Genomic DNA, 15,473 nt, shown 5'->3' with positions numbered 1-15,473 from the left:
AGTGTGGTAGATGCAGGATCCCTCATGACATTTAAGAAGTATTTAGATGAGCACTTAAAATGCCATCGCATGCAAGGCCACAGACCAAGTTCTGTAAAATGGTATTAGAGTAGGTAGATGCGTGATGGCTGGCGCGGCCATTATGGGCCGATTGGCCTGTTCCTGTGCTGTAAAAACTCTTGACTCTAAATGCGCTCACATAGAATCATCCAGTCTACAACGGCCCTTGAAAGAGCACTGTGCTTAAGCCCACACCTCCACCCAATCCCCAGTAACCTCACCTAACCTTTGGTCACCAAGGGGCAATTTATCATGGCCGATCCACCTAACCTGCACATCTTTGGACTGTGGGCGGAAACCGGAAGAAACCCATGCAGACACGGGGAGAAAGTGCAAACTTCACGCAGACAGTCACCCGTGCCGGAATTGAACCCGGGAGCCTGGAGCTGTGAGGCAGCAGTGCTAACCGCTGTGCCACCGTGCCACCCTCATAAATTCACTTTCTCTGCAAAAGTTTGGATATTTGATGCTGAACATTTTGATCCATTTGAAGAAGACAAAAATAATTATTGTTGAATGTTCATTAACATCCAAACCACATCCTTGCTCATCAATTGATCATTTGCTTCAAGCCTCTACTTCTGAGAGAATCCAGTTCCCAAACCTTTGTTGTAATTTTTGCTCCCTATTACTGAACATTCTCTTGATCATCCACTTCTGACTCACGCACAGATGTTTCATCTCAGAACTGAGTCGAACCCTCCAATAGGACACAGTTCTGTCCAGGAGTGCAGGTAGATTCAACACATAGCCAAATAGTCCCTCAGTGGTGGCAATGATTATGTTTACCTTCCTCTCTGTTTTAACCCCAATGGGGACAACCCGATGAATCTCCCCGTGAGCCTCTTGAAGTACGAGTTTCCCTGCTGAGGGGCGGAGGCCCCAAGCCGTCACTTATCGAATAAAGTCAAAGGTATTGATTTAATATGGTCGAAAGGACCCCAGGGAAGTCTGCTACCGAGTTTTTGGCACAAATTGGCAGAAAGATGGACCGCCTTGTATGCGGAGTAAATAATATGGTGACCCAACGGAAATTGCTGGCCCAGCCATTGCAGGACCTAAAAAAGGACATTGAAATCTCCCTCTCGCAGAAGAGTGCTGAGAAGGGAGTCGAGGAACTCCATGGTAGCATAGTGGTTAGCACAGTTGTTTGACAGCTAAAGGGTCCCAGGATGCCCCCCCCCCCCCCATTCCGGCACACAGGGCTGGGAGTCCCGGACCCCTGCCCTGGCCCGAACACCATCAGGCCCATGCCCGAAGGCCAAGGGTCTCTACAACCAGGTGGGACACCAGGTGATGTGGCACTTGTGGCCGGCGAAATTGGAGGGCTAGGAAACCACAGGTTAACAGATTTGCTGCCCTAACTGAGGAAGATGGCAGCCCAGAGCCCGGACCCTCCACTTAGAACAACCTGATGCCGAGGAGTGCATGCAATTGAATTACACTGCTGCCCCACGAGTTGCCCCCATCAGGATTACTGTCAAGGTGAATGGCCACCAGTTAGCGATAGAGTTGGACATGGGGCCGCAGTTTCATTTATAGGGGAGCAGACCATTGTTCAAATCAAGACTGCAGTTCAAAAGTTGGGTTGCAGGACACCGAGGCAAGACTAGCGACCTATACAGGGGAACCCCTAGCCATAGCGCGCACGGCGTGGGTCCCATTACTTATGGGTAGCAGTCCGTTAGGTTGACGTTAATAATAGTGCAGGACCCCAGACCGAATCTGCTGGGCCCTGACTGGCTCCACCGCCTCCGGCTGGACTGGCAACGGATCTTCCGGATGGACACCGAAGGACTTTACAAAGACTTGGGGAAGTCTTTCAGGAGTGCCTGGGCAAGATTAAGGGGGCCGTCGCCAAGTTATATGTGGATCCTGAGGCCCAACCTTAGTACTTCCGAGCCTGCCCAGCCTCCTATGCACTGCTGCTGAAAGTCGAGGGCACACTCAGCCGACTGGAAGGCCTCGGTATCATCCAACTGGTATGGTTTGCTAATTGGGCAACATCAGCGGTCCCGGTACTAAAATCTGACAAAGCCATACACCTGTGCGGTGATTTTACGTTGACCACAAACAAGTCCTCCCGCCTGGGCAGATACGCAATGCCGCAGATAGAATACGTATACACAAAGTTAGCTGGGGGTTATTCCTTTTCCAAGTTTGACATGAACCACGCCTATCTCCAGCTGGAGCTGGATGCCAATTCAAGGTGTTACGTAACCTATTAATACCACAGAAGCGTCTATGAATACACAAGGCTGTCGTTTGAAGTATCATTGGCTTGCGCAAATTTTCAGCGCATTAGGGAGAACAACCTGAGAGGGCTGCCGCGTGCGGCAGTCTACTTCAATGACATCACGGTCATCGGAGCCATGGAAAGGGAGCTCCTGAGCAACTTGGAGGAAGTCCTCCACTGGTTTTCCGAGATGGCTGTCCGCCTCAAGAGGGGAAAGTGCATCTTCTAAGCCAAGGAAGTTGCATGATTGGGGTATTGTGAAGGTCAGAACAGACTACATCTGGTAGAAAGGAAAGTGCAGGCCATTGGGCAAGCTCCCACACCGGAAAACACAACAGAGTTAAAATTGTTCTTTGGTCTCGCAAACTACTGGGGAAATTTATTCCTGGCCTAGGGATGCATGAACGGACGGTGTGGAAGCACCTTGTCCACCTCAGGAACAGGGGCCAGCATTAGGCCATGCCCCACCAGATGAACTGTCTTCCAGCCACATCATCCCGATACATGGGGGTCTGGGGGCATTGTCCCCTGGGGACCCTGACACCGAGATGCGAGAGGTGGTGGACTCTTACTTTGAGATGAAGACCCAGGAATCCGAGGTTTCCGGCGATGACCAGACCAGGGATCAATCGCCAGTGGTACCCCCAGACGGTCATCGAGGAAACAACGTTCCCAGACGTTCTATACACCCCGGCCCAGTCCCTGGAAATGTCATGGGTGAAGAGGAGCAGACGTCCTCCTGCTCTCCCTTCTTCGGAGGGGACTTATGGGGAGGGATGCTAATTCGGCCCATCGAGTCTGCACCGGCCCTTACAAAGAGCACCCTACTGAAACTCATCTATCTACCCTATCCCCATAACCCCCACTTAACATTTTTTGGACACTAAGGGCAATTTATCATGGCCAATCCACCTAACCAGCACATCTTTGGACTGTGGGAGGAAACCGGAGCACCCGGAGGAATCCCACGCACACACAGGGAGGACGCACAGACTCCGCACAGACAGTGACCCAGCGGGGAATCAAACCTGGGACCCTGGCGCTGCGAAGCCACAGTGCTAATCACTTGTGCTACCGTGCTGCCCTTGAATTGAATTGAATTTGGGCCTACTACACCTTCTAAATCAACAATTATTAATGCAGTTGTAAATATGCTTATGTTTAGATTTCTTCATTGGAGTTACAGAAAGAATGCACAATACAGAATAACAATATATCAAAATGCCCATTTGAAGCATGCATTGCCATGGCAATGGCGTCACCTTTCCACCCCTACTGTAGAATTAACTAACGTAATTAGGAAAAAGGTGAAAGTTGACAATTGCAGATATCTGTTATATGACATATCTTGCAAAGGTATGAGGAATCATTTGACCTCTTTGCCATTACCTGTGCAGTCGGTCAATGTTGAAGTCCATCTCTCTCTGCATAACTAATCTTTTCAAATGTACAGCTGCAGATTGCTCAGAAGAGGATCGACTATATGGAACACTCGATGGTGGAGCGTGGAATAGTAAGCCGACAGGAAGCTATCATCTGTGATCTTGAGAACAAGCTCGAGTTCCAGAGGGCGCAGCTAAAGAGATTTGAGGTAGACCTTTTTTTATTTGGGTGTAACCATTGTTTTCTTTTGGAATCCCCTTCCTATCCTTCCGGACGCCATTTGAATCTCTCGAATTTGCCAAAGTATCTCTTGAAAATACAGACATGTTTGATTTAGGTTCTCGTAGTTGTTCGCAGTACAATCAGGAATTCTAATTCCCAGTACTCTGAGATTAGAAATCTCAGCAGTAGAACAAGTTTGAGGAGATTATCAACATCGTTTTAATAAAAAGAGCCTGGATTTATGACCGTGCTACAGGAACATCTGTTACACGTTTTCTGAGAGAGGGGAATGATGTTTCAACGAGTTATGTGGTAAAGCTGTAAATTAGCAACATGTAATGTAAAAATGATCAGGTGATGATGTTTGAATGAGTGTAAACATCCACCCTATAGCAATTTAATAATAATAATAATAATAATTGCTTATTGTCACAAGGTGGCTTCAATGAAATTACTGTGAAAAACCCTTAGTCGCCACATTCCGGCGCCTGTTCGGGGAGGCTGGAATGGGAAATGCCACCGGGGGCTTCTCCTGGGGACGGTTATGTTGTTCGCTGAAAACTTTACACCTATGATAGTGAACAAGTACCTGTGAATCTCTCACATCTGTCACTGGTACAGTAGCGAACCCCTGGATGCGATCCACCATAGATCGCAGCATTTAAGGGGACCTGGTGTTTGAGATACTAATAGGCTTCAAGCTGATTGGTGAAGCAAAAACCAAGACCCCGAGCTTTTCTTCATTGAGAGTTTATTGACTTGGTCAGTCTCACTCCTCTCACACAACCCAGTGTCCTGCCCACCCCCCTTACACTCTTTTAATAAAACCGGTAATCAATAAACTAAACTACACTGAGGGTGACAGGCCTTGGTGGGGCACTGTAATTAAAATAATATGTCAAAAGGAAACTTAACTCATTGAACCAAATTGTCCTTACACCCACACGGTGCGCACCAGTAGTGGAAGGCCTGAAGTGCACCAGCAGGCACCCCGAGCTCCCTCCATTCATCTGAAAATGTAGCCACAGTGCAGGGGCAGTCAGTCGGGACAATTCTCTATTTATATGACAACTTAGGCTGGATTCTCCGATTTTGAGGCTATGTCCCCACGCTGGCGGGAGAACGGTGGTGTTTTCCGACAGAAAAAAATGGCGTAAAACAGCCACCGATCCTCCGTTTGGCTGGGGGCCAGCAGGGAGGCAGCGTACAGCTCCCGGCTCTAGTTGCCGATACGGCCCGGAGAATTGCCGGGTCCGTGGCCGCGCTTGCGCACGGCGGCGGCCTGCAGCGGCTGCGCCGTGCAACATGGCGCCGGCCGCTCGCGGACCCGGCCTACGAAATAGTGCCCCCGGTTTGGCTGGCTCGCAGGCCCCGGACCACTACCCAACAGTGCCCCCAGCCCCTGATAAAGTGCCCCTGCTGGCCGCGGATCCCCCCCCCCCCGCAACTGTGGCGGCGCTGGACTGAGTCCGCAGCCGCCATGCCGAGTTGCAGATGGATGAGACCACACGTGACCGACGCCATCGGGAACTTGGCCGGTCGGGGACGGAGCATCGGGGGGTGGGCCTCAGGCAATGTCCTGAGGTCGTCGATACGGCAGGCGGCGGGCGTACTCTCCGAGTATGCCACTTTGGAGGGGGCGGAGCATCGTGAAACGGCACCGGCCCCAATTTGGTCGTGAACGGGGATTCTCCGGCCGATCGGCGAACGTGATTTTGCCATCGGCGACCAAAGAATCCCTCCCAATACCTGTCACCTGTCTCTCCAAACCGTAACAATGTAATTGACATTACAAACCTTATCAGCTGTAACCCATTTTCGACTGCCAAAATGCACATTTTGGCCGACATTCAACTAGTATAAGTCAACTCCTCACTTTTCAGCTAATAACTACATGCCCATGCAATATTAACATTAGGATGCAGCCTAACTTTATTGGCGCTGAAATATATGGAGGGGGGGCAGATTTGGGGGGATTCTCCATTGCCGCTCGTGGAATTCCCGATGGGGCAGAGAATCTCGTGTTGGGCATCGAGGTTTGTGCCCTGCACTGGCAAATGAACCCATTTGCATACTAGTGACATCCTAGGAACAAGCTGGACACTGGATTCTCCACGCCTCCATGATGCTCCGGCCCTCTAGGCTGGGATTCACGTGGGTGTGGATTGCTGCAAGTATTTGCCAGGCTGCAAGTATTTGCCAGCCTGGCCCTGATGTGGTGGACCTCATGGTAGGCCAAGGGTATTTAATGTAGATGTCCCTAAAATCCACCAGAGGACCCCGCTCCCCCCATAATGCAAATCTGGCTGTCTATGCGGCGCCTGCACGTTCTGCGTCCGCGTCCTGCACGTCCGTGTGGGTTTCCTCCGGGTGCCCCGGTTTCCTCCCACAAGTCCCGAAAGACATGCTTGTTAGGTGAATTGGACATTCTGAATTCGCCCACTGTATACCCAAACAGGCGCCTAAGTATAGCGACTAGGGGCTTTTCACAATAACTTCATAGAGTCATGGAGTCATAGATGTTTACAGCATGGAAACAAGCCCTTCGGCCCAGCTTGTCCATGCCGCCCAGTTTCTATCACTAAGCTAGTCCCAATTGCCGCATTTGGCCCATATCCCTCTCGACCCACCCTGCCCATGTAACTGTCTTTTTTTTTAAAGGACAAAATTGTACCTGCCTCTACCACTGCCTCTGGCAGCCCGTTCCAGATGCTCACCACCCTCTGTGTTTAAAAATTTCCCCTCTGGTCTCTTTTCTATCTCTCTCCTCTCACCTTAAACCTATGTTTTCTAGACTCCTCTATAAGACATAGGTGCAGAATTAGGCCACTTGACCCATCGAGTCTGCTCCGCCATTCAATCATGGCTGGTATTTTCTCATCCCCATTCTCCTGACTTCTCCCCATAACCCCTGATCCCCTTATTAATCAAGAACCTATCTATCTCTGTCTTAAAGACACTCAGTGAATTGGCCTCCACAGCCTTCTGCGGCAAAGAGTTCCACAGATTCATCACCCTCTGGCTGAAGAAATTCCTCCTCATCTCTGTGTTAAAGGCTCATCCCTTTAACCTGAGATTGTGTCCTCTGCTCCTAGTTTTTCCTTCAAGTGGAAACATCCTCTCCACGTCCACTCTATCCTGGCCTCGCAGTATCCTGTAAGTTTCAATGAGATCCCCCCTCATCCTTCTAAACTCCAACGAGTGCAGACCCAGTGTCCTCAACTGTTTCTCATACGACAAGCTCTTCATTCCAGGGATCATTCTTGTGAACCTCCTCTGGACCCTTTCCAAGGCCAGCACATCCCTCCTTAGATACGGGGCCCAAAACGGCTTACAATGTTCCAAATTGGGGTATGACCAGAGCCTTGTACAGCCTCAGAAGTACATCCCTGGTCTTGTATACTAGCCCTCTCAACATGAATGCTAACATTGCATTTGCCTTCCTAACTGCTGACTGGACGTGCACGTTAACCTTAAGAGAATCGTGAACAAGGACTCCCAAGTCCCTTTGTGCTTCTGATTTCCTAAGCATCTCTCCATTTAGAAAATAGTCTATGCTTAGATTTCTCCTTCCAAAGTGCATAACCTCACACTTTTCCACATTTTATTTCATCTGCTACTTCATTGCCCACTCTCCCAGCCTGTCCAAGTCCTTCTGCAGCCCCCTTGCTTCCTCAATACTACCTGTCGCTCTACTCATCTTTGTATCATCTGCAAACTTAGCAACAGTGCCTTCAGTACCTTCTTCCAGATCATTAATGTATATTGTGAAAAGTTGTGGTCCCAGCACAGACCCCTGAGGCACACCACTAATCATTGGCTGCCATCCTGAAAAAGACCCCTTTATCCCCACTCTCTGCCTTCTGCCAGTCAGCCAATCCTCTATCCATGCCAGGATCTTACCCTGAACACCATGAGCTCTTAATTTATTTAACAGTCTCCGAAGCGGCACCTTGTCGAAGGTCTTCTGGAAATCTAAATAAATCACGTCCACTGATTCTCCTTTGTCTAACTTGCTTGTTACCTCCTCAAAGAACTCTAACAGATTTGTCAGACACGATGCCCCTTTGACAAAGCCGTGCTGACTGAGTCCTATTTTACCATGCACTTCCAAGTGCTTCGCGATCGCATCTTTAATAACAGATTCTAACATCTTACCAATGACTGAAGTCAGGCTAACCGGCCTATAATTTCCCATCTTCTGCCTCCCTCTCTTCTTAAACAGGAGTGTTACATTAGCCACTTTCCAGTCCTCTGGGACCCTTCCTGCTTCCAGTGATTCCTGAAAGATCATCACTAATGCCTCCACAATCTCCTCAGCTATCTCTTTTAGGACCCTGGGGTGTAGTCCATCTGGTCCAGGTGACTTATCCACCTTCAGACCTTTCAGTTTCCCCAGAACCTTCTCCTTAGTAATGGTCACTGCACTCACCTCTGCCCCCTGGTTCTCCTGGAGCTCTGGCTTCCCACTGGTGCCTTCCACCGTGAAGACTGATGCAAAGTAACTATTCAGTTCATCTGCCATTTCTTTTTTTCCTATTATTACTTCTCCAGCCACATTTTCGAGTGGTCCAATGTCTATTTTTGCCTCTCTCTTGCCTTTTATATATTGAAAAAAATCCAAATTCCTTTCTATTACTAGCTAGCTTGTACTCGTACATCATCTTCTCCCCCCTTATTGCGTTTTTAGTTGTCCTCTGCTCGCTTTTAAAGGCTTCCCAATCCTCGGGTTTCCCACTTATCTCGCCACTTTGTATGCTTTTTCCTTAGCCTTTATGCTGTCCTTGACATCCCTCATCAGCCATGGATGCCTTGTCCTCCCCTTAGCATGTTTCCTCCCCCTTGGGATGAATTTCTGTTGTGCCTCCCTAATAACCCCCAAAAACCCCTGCCATTGCTGTTCCATTATCTTTCCTGCTAGGCTCCTTCTCCAATCAACTCTGGCCAGCTCCTCCCTCATCTTAGGATCACATATGACACACACAGCTTAAATCTTAGTCTCCTGCCAGGGAGAGGGATCAAGTCATTAACTAGGGAATGAAGTTTGGAGGAGGCACCAAAATCAATGGCTTCAGTCTTCCCAACATTTATTTAGTGGAAATTACTGTTCATCTAGTCATCTCGTACTGGATGTTAGATACAGTCTGAAAATTTTGCAACTGCAAAGGAGTTCAAATAAGTGGTGATGAGGTTTCGCTGGGCATTGTCAGCATACACATGAAACTAATGATGTTGATGAGGGACAGCATGTAGATCAGAAATTGGAAAGGACATCGGTGTAAAGGTGCCGAGCAGAAAGGGGTGCAATTGCAAGTGATTCTCTGGCTACCATCAGATAGATAAAAATGGAATCACCCAAGTGCAGTCCCACCCAGCCAAACAACAGTGGAGAGGTGTTGGAGGAAAATAGTGTGGTCAACAGAGAGAAGGACAAGGAGCAAGAATTTATCATAGTCATAGTTACAAAGGGTGTCATCTGTGATCTTGATAGGAGCTGTTTCAGTTCAGTGGTGAGCGCAAACACCTGATTGAAGGCATTCATCTATGGAGTTTCGAGATAGGTGGCAAAGGAAAAGGGAAGTTGCAGATAGGCTGGTAGTTTAAGCATGGGTCAAAGGCTTTTTTGAGAAGCGTTATGATAGCAGATTTAAGAAGGATAGGGGGGGGCGGGTTGATACCTGAAACAGTTTACAATATCAGCTAACATAGGGGGCGGATGATCAGTAGTTTGGTAGGAATAGAATTCAGGGAACAGGAGGCGACTCTCATGGACAACATAAGAAATCAGAGCCGACAATAAACCAATCAGCTCCCAACTAAGCTGTTGTTTCGCTCGATGGGACCGCACTCCCGTGGCTCCACTCTGACCCATCCAATCACTGCCAGAGAACTACTTGCAACGACCTCTCTTCCTACTCTGCATTGGGGGCATCAGGGAGGGAGGTCACTGACTCGAAGAGCACACAGTGTTCCTGAATTGGGCACAAGAAGGTCTTAAGGTCTGGAAGTCAATGAAGAAGGGTGGGGGTCAATGCCCTTTTTCTCTGGCTGAAGGGCCTGAAAAAAAAATGTTACAAATTGCCTGGCTGCCAGACAAAAATTCCAAATTTCTGAGCCTAACACTTAGAAAACCGCCAAGAGTCTCTGTCAAAATGCAAGAAAGTAACACATTGAATTCATATATAAATAGAAAAAAATTAAAATTAAACTCTGAATGAATTTAATTTTTTGGCTTTAATTTAAAAAAAATTAATTTAGAGTATCCAATTCTTTTTGGAGGCAATTGAGCAATTCTCCAATCCACCTACCATGCACATCCTTGGGCCGTGGGGGCGAGACCCTTTTGGTAAAGATGTTGACTATCGACCTTATCCATGCTCCTCATTATTTTATAGACCTCTATAAGATCACCCCTAAGCCTTCTACGCTCCAAGGAAAAAAATCCCAGCCTATCCGGCCTCTCCTTAACTCAGACCATTAAGTCCTGGTAGCATCTTCATAAATCTCTGCTGCACTCTTTCTAGTTTAACAATATCCTTCCTATAATAGGGTGACCAGAACTGAACATAATATTCCATGTGTGGCCTTACCAATGTCTTGTACAGCTTCAACAAGACATCCCAACTCCTATATTCAATATTCTGACCAATAAACCCTAGCATGCTGAATGCCTTCTTCACCAACCTGTCCACCTGTGACTCCACCTTCAAGGAACCATGAACCTGGAGCCCTAGATCTCTTTGTTCTGTAACTCTCCCCAACTCCTTACCATTAACTGAATCGGTCCTGCCCTCATTTGATCTACCAAAATGCACCACCTCACATTTATCCAAATTAAACTCCATCTGCCATTCATCGGCCCACTGGCCCAATTGGTCAAGATCCTGTTGCAATCTTATATAACCTTCTTCACTGTCCACTATGCCACCAATCTTGGTGTCATCTGCAAACTTACTAACCATGGGCGAAATTCTCCTACCCGCCCCGCCACATTTCTGCGCTGACCGGCCGGCGGGAGTCTCCGTAACACCGGCCGGTCAATGGGGTTTCCCATTGTGGGGCACCCCCACGCCGTCGGGAAACCCCCGGGCGCCGGCAGAACGGAGACTCCCGCCGGCGGAGAATGACGCCCCATGCCTCCCACATTCTCATCCAAATCATTAATATATATAACAAATAACAGTGGACCCAGCACCGATCCCTGAGGCACACCGCTGGTCACAGGCCTCCAGTTTGAAAAACAACCCTCCAAAACCACCCTTTGGCTTCGGTCGCCAAGCCAATTTTGTATCCAATTGGCTACCTCACCCTGGATTCGGTGAGATTTAATCTTTTGCAACAACCTACCATGCGGTACCTTATCAAAGGCCTTGCTAAAGTCCATGTAGACAATGTCGACTGCACTGCCCTAATCTACCTCCATGGTTACCATTTCAAAATACTCAATCAAATTGGTGAGACATGGCTGACTTTCTCTAATTAGCCCTTGCCTGTCTAAATGCCTGTCGATCCTGTCCCTCAGAATACTTTCTAACAATTTACCCACTACAGAAGTAAGGCTCACCTGTCTGTAGTTCCCAGGCTTATCCCTACAGCCCTTCTTAAACAAGAGCACAACATTTGCTACCTTCCACTCTTCAGGCACCTCTCCTGCGGCTGTCGATGATTCAAATATTTCAGCTAAGGCGCCGACAATTTCCTCCTTAGCCTCCCACAACGTCCTGGGATACATTTCATTAGGTCCCGGGGATTCAGCTATCTTGATGCGCTTTAATACCTCCAGCACCTCCTTCTCTGTAATATGCACATTCCTCAAGACATCACTTTTTATTTCCCCAATTTCCCCAACATTCATGCCTTTCTCAATAGTGAATACTGACGAGTAATATTAATTTAGGACCTCTCCCATCCTTTGTGGATCCGCACATAGATGACCTTGTTTATCTTTAAGAGGCCCGAGAGAGGGTACTCCCTAGTCACCCTTTTACCCTTTATCTATCTGTTAAAGCTCTTTGGATTTTCCTTTGCCTTATCTACCAAGACAATCTCATGTGCCCTTTTTGACCTCCTAATTTCTCTCTTAACTTTACTCCGACAAGCTCTATACTCTTCAAAGGATCCATTGGATCCCAGCATGTCATATGCCTCCTTCTTCCTTTTGACCATGGCCTCAATATCCCGGGTCACCCAGGGCTCCCTACTTCTACCAGCCTTACCCTTCACTCCCAGAGGAATGTGCTCACCCTGAACCCTAGTTTACACCCTTTTGAAAGATTCCCACTTACCAGCTGTCCCCTTGCATGTAAACAGGCTCCCCCAATCAACTTTTGAAACTTCCTGCCTAATATCAACGAAATTGGCCTTGCCTCAATTTGGAATTGTAACTTGTGAACCAGAACTATCATTTTCCGTCGCTATCTTAAAACTAATGGAATTATGGTCACTGGTCCCAAAGTGATCCCTCACTAACACTTCCGTCACTTGCCCTTCCTTATTCCCCAAGAGGAAGTCAAGTTTTGCCCCCTCTCCCAATATGTGGGCCATCCACATATTGAATGAGGAATTCTTCCTGAATACACTCGACAAATTTCTCTCCATCCAAACCCCAAGTCCTGGTTAATGTTGGGAAAGTTAAAATCCCCTACTATCACCCCCTATTTCCGGCAGCTATCTGTAATCTCCTTACATATTTACTTATTGATTTCCCACTGATTGTTTAGGGACCTATAGAACAGCCCTATTAAAATGATCTAACCCTTCTTATTTTTCAGTTCTACCCATATAGACTCAGTGGGCGAACCCTCGGATATAGTCTCTCTCTGTACTGCTGTTATGTTGTCCCAAATCAAAAACGCAACTCCCCCTCCTCTCTTATCTCCTGTTCTATCTTTCCTATAACATCTGTACCCTGGAACATTGAGCTGCCAGTCCTGCTCCTCCTTTAGCCATGTTCAGTAGTAGCGATAATATCCCAGTCCCATGTGCCTATCCATGCCCTGAGCTCATCTGCCTTGCCCGTTGGGCCTCTTACATTGAAATAAATGCAGTTCAATCTGTTTCTCTGCCTTCCACTTTTCTCTTTACTGATTTTTGTCTCTATCCCCTCTTTACTATCCTCTGACTTTCTGCATTGGTTCCTATCCCCCTACCACATTAGTTTAAAACCTCCCCAACAGCGCTAGCAAACAGCCCCCCTGGGACATTAGCTCCAGTCCTGCCCAGGTGTAGACCGTCCGATTTGTAATGGTCCCACCTCTCCCAGAACAGGTTCCAATGTCCCAAAAATCTGAATCCCTCTCTCCTGCACCATCTCTCAAGACACACATTCACCCTGTCTATCCTGTCATTCCTACTCTGACTAATGCATGGCACTGGTAGCAATCCTGAGATTACTACCTTTGAGGTCCTACTTTTTAGCTTATCTCCTAACACCCTAAATTCAGCATGTAGGACCTCATCCCAATTTGTACCAATATCGTCAGTGCCTATATGCACCACGTCAGCTGGCTGTTCACCCTCCCCCTTTAGAATGTCCTGCAGCCGCTCTGAGACATCCAGGACTCTTGCACCCAGGAGGCAATATACCTCCCTGGAGTAAACATACCTTCCTGGGGTCTCGTTTGCATCCGCATAAATGCCTGTCCACTCCCCATACAATCGAATCCCCTATCACTACAGCTCTGCCACTCTTTTTCCTGCCCTCCTGTGCAGTAGAGCTAGCCATGGTGCCATGAACCTGGCTACTGCTGATGTCCTCTGGTGAACCATCTCCCCCAACAGTATTCAAAATGGTATACCTGTTTTGGAGGGAGATGACAGCAGCGGAACTATTCTTCCTATTCTTCCTCTGCCTGTTGGCCACCCATTTCCTATCTCCCTCAGTATTCTTTATCTGTGGTGTGACCAACTCGCTAAATGTGCTGTCCACGACTCCTCAGCATCGCGGATGCCCCAAAGTGAGTCCATCCACAGCTCCTGAGCCGTCAAGCGGTCAAACAGGAGCTGCAGCTGGACACACTTCTTGCACGTGAAGGAGCAAGGGTCAGTGGACATGTCCTTGAACTCCCACATCGTACACGAGGAGCATGCCATGAGTCTGGGATCTCCTGCCATATATTAACCCTTAGGTTAACTTGTACAACTATAATGGCCAAAAAATAAAATAAATGGATAAATGAAAAGAAAAGAAAAACTACTTGCCAGCCACCACTACTTACCAGATAGGTTAAATTTAGCAGATCCCAGGGCAGTACGGTGGCACAGTGGATAGCACTGCTGCCTAATGCCGCCGCGGTTCCAGGTTCGATCCTGACTCTGGGTAACTGTCCGTGTGGAGTTTGCACATTTGCCCCGTGTTTGCGTGGGTTTCGTCCCCACAACCCAAAGATGTGCAGGGCACGTGGATTGGCCACGCAAAATTGCCCCTGAATTGGAAAAAATGAATTGGGCACTCTAAATTTATGGGGGGGGGGAAATTAGAGATCCCCTCCTGGCCAATCAAATCACGCCCCTTCTGTCATGTCACTCTGCAATTTCCCCCAAGTCTTAACCTCAAATTTACCGTTTACCCGCTTACCCACCCAAGATGCCGTCGGTCCAACCGCTCAGCTCAGCTCCTGAAAAGTCAGAAGAAAGAAAACAAAACAAAAAGGGGAAAAGCATCTCCTCCCACTCTGCCCCAAATTACCAAGTTTCAATTCACACTCGGGCTCTCTCACTCAGGCTGTCTCGACTTCATGTACGCAAAGCTTACTGAGTCTGCACTTTATGCATCTCTCTTATATAGAACCCAGCTACGCTGAGATGACTCACACTAGTTAAGCTTCAAACAGAAGAATGCAATTCACACCTTGGCCTCTAATCAGGCTTCAGGTGTTTGCCAAATAACTGCTACTCAGGAATTAAGGGTGGGCGCAGCTCCAGCTAACTAGGCCATTGCAGTGTTAATGTAAGCCTTACTTCAATAATAAAGATTATTATTATTAAATCCTTCCCAGCCCACCCCCAATCCTCCATCCGAGCCCCCTATCAGACCCCCTCCATCCCCCATATCAAAGACCCCCCATATCAGAGACCCCCTCCCCATCAGTCACCCCTGCCTGGAGGCTAAAGAGCGGTCCAGGCAGAAACAGGGAAATATCACTGCTTTTTCGCTGACCTGTGCCTTGCATCTGCTGCCTCACACTTGAATGCATCTCAGGAACCGTGCTTTGAACCTAACATCTAAGTTAAGTGCTTTTATTTCCTTCTTTTCTCAGCAGAAAGCACTTAACTGCTTTTGATGTGGTCAGGGGCTGTCAATTACAGCTAGATGTTCATAAACATTTAGGTTCACTTCAGTTGGGGGGGGTCTCTGATGGGGGCCTCTGATGAGGGGGTCTGCTGGGGGTCTCTGGTGGGTGGGTTCTGTGGGGGGGTCTGATGTGGGTTTGGTGGGGGCCATGGAGGGGGGTGGGAGTCAGGTCACTCTCATGCATGTGTGCTGTGGGGGTGTGGCCCAGCAATTCCTGTGGTGGGGGTGGAGGATGCCCTTACTTGTCAGCGGGGTGTGGGGGCGGGGACAGGATTTGCA

General features: G+C 48.2%; 1 protein-coding gene across 4 annotated transcripts in view; it reads left to right on the top strand.

Annotated features, from left to right (window-relative positions):
* LOC140391704 (unconventional myosin-XVIIIb-like) overlaps positions 1-15,473 on the top strand; it is a 546,871-nt gene that overhangs the window by 433,987 nt on the left and 97,411 nt on the right. For all 4 annotated transcript variants that reach the window (XM_072476590.1, XM_072476756.1, XM_072476499.1 and 1 more), the window contains one exon: positions 3,750-3,887. In XM_072476590.1, the coding sequence (XP_072332691.1) occupies positions 3,750-3,887 (138 nt within the window). The remainder of the gene's footprint in view (positions 1-3,749; positions 3,888-15,473) is intronic.

The sequence above is a fragment of the Scyliorhinus torazame genome, chromosome 1 (genome assembly GCF_047496885.1).
Source record: "Scyliorhinus torazame isolate Kashiwa2021f chromosome 1, sScyTor2.1, whole genome shotgun sequence".
Classification (NCBI taxonomy): domain Eukaryota; kingdom Metazoa; phylum Chordata; class Chondrichthyes; order Carcharhiniformes; family Scyliorhinidae; genus Scyliorhinus; species Scyliorhinus torazame.
Note: the sequence above shows the minus strand (reverse complement) of the source record. Positions and strands in the feature narration are given on the sequence as shown.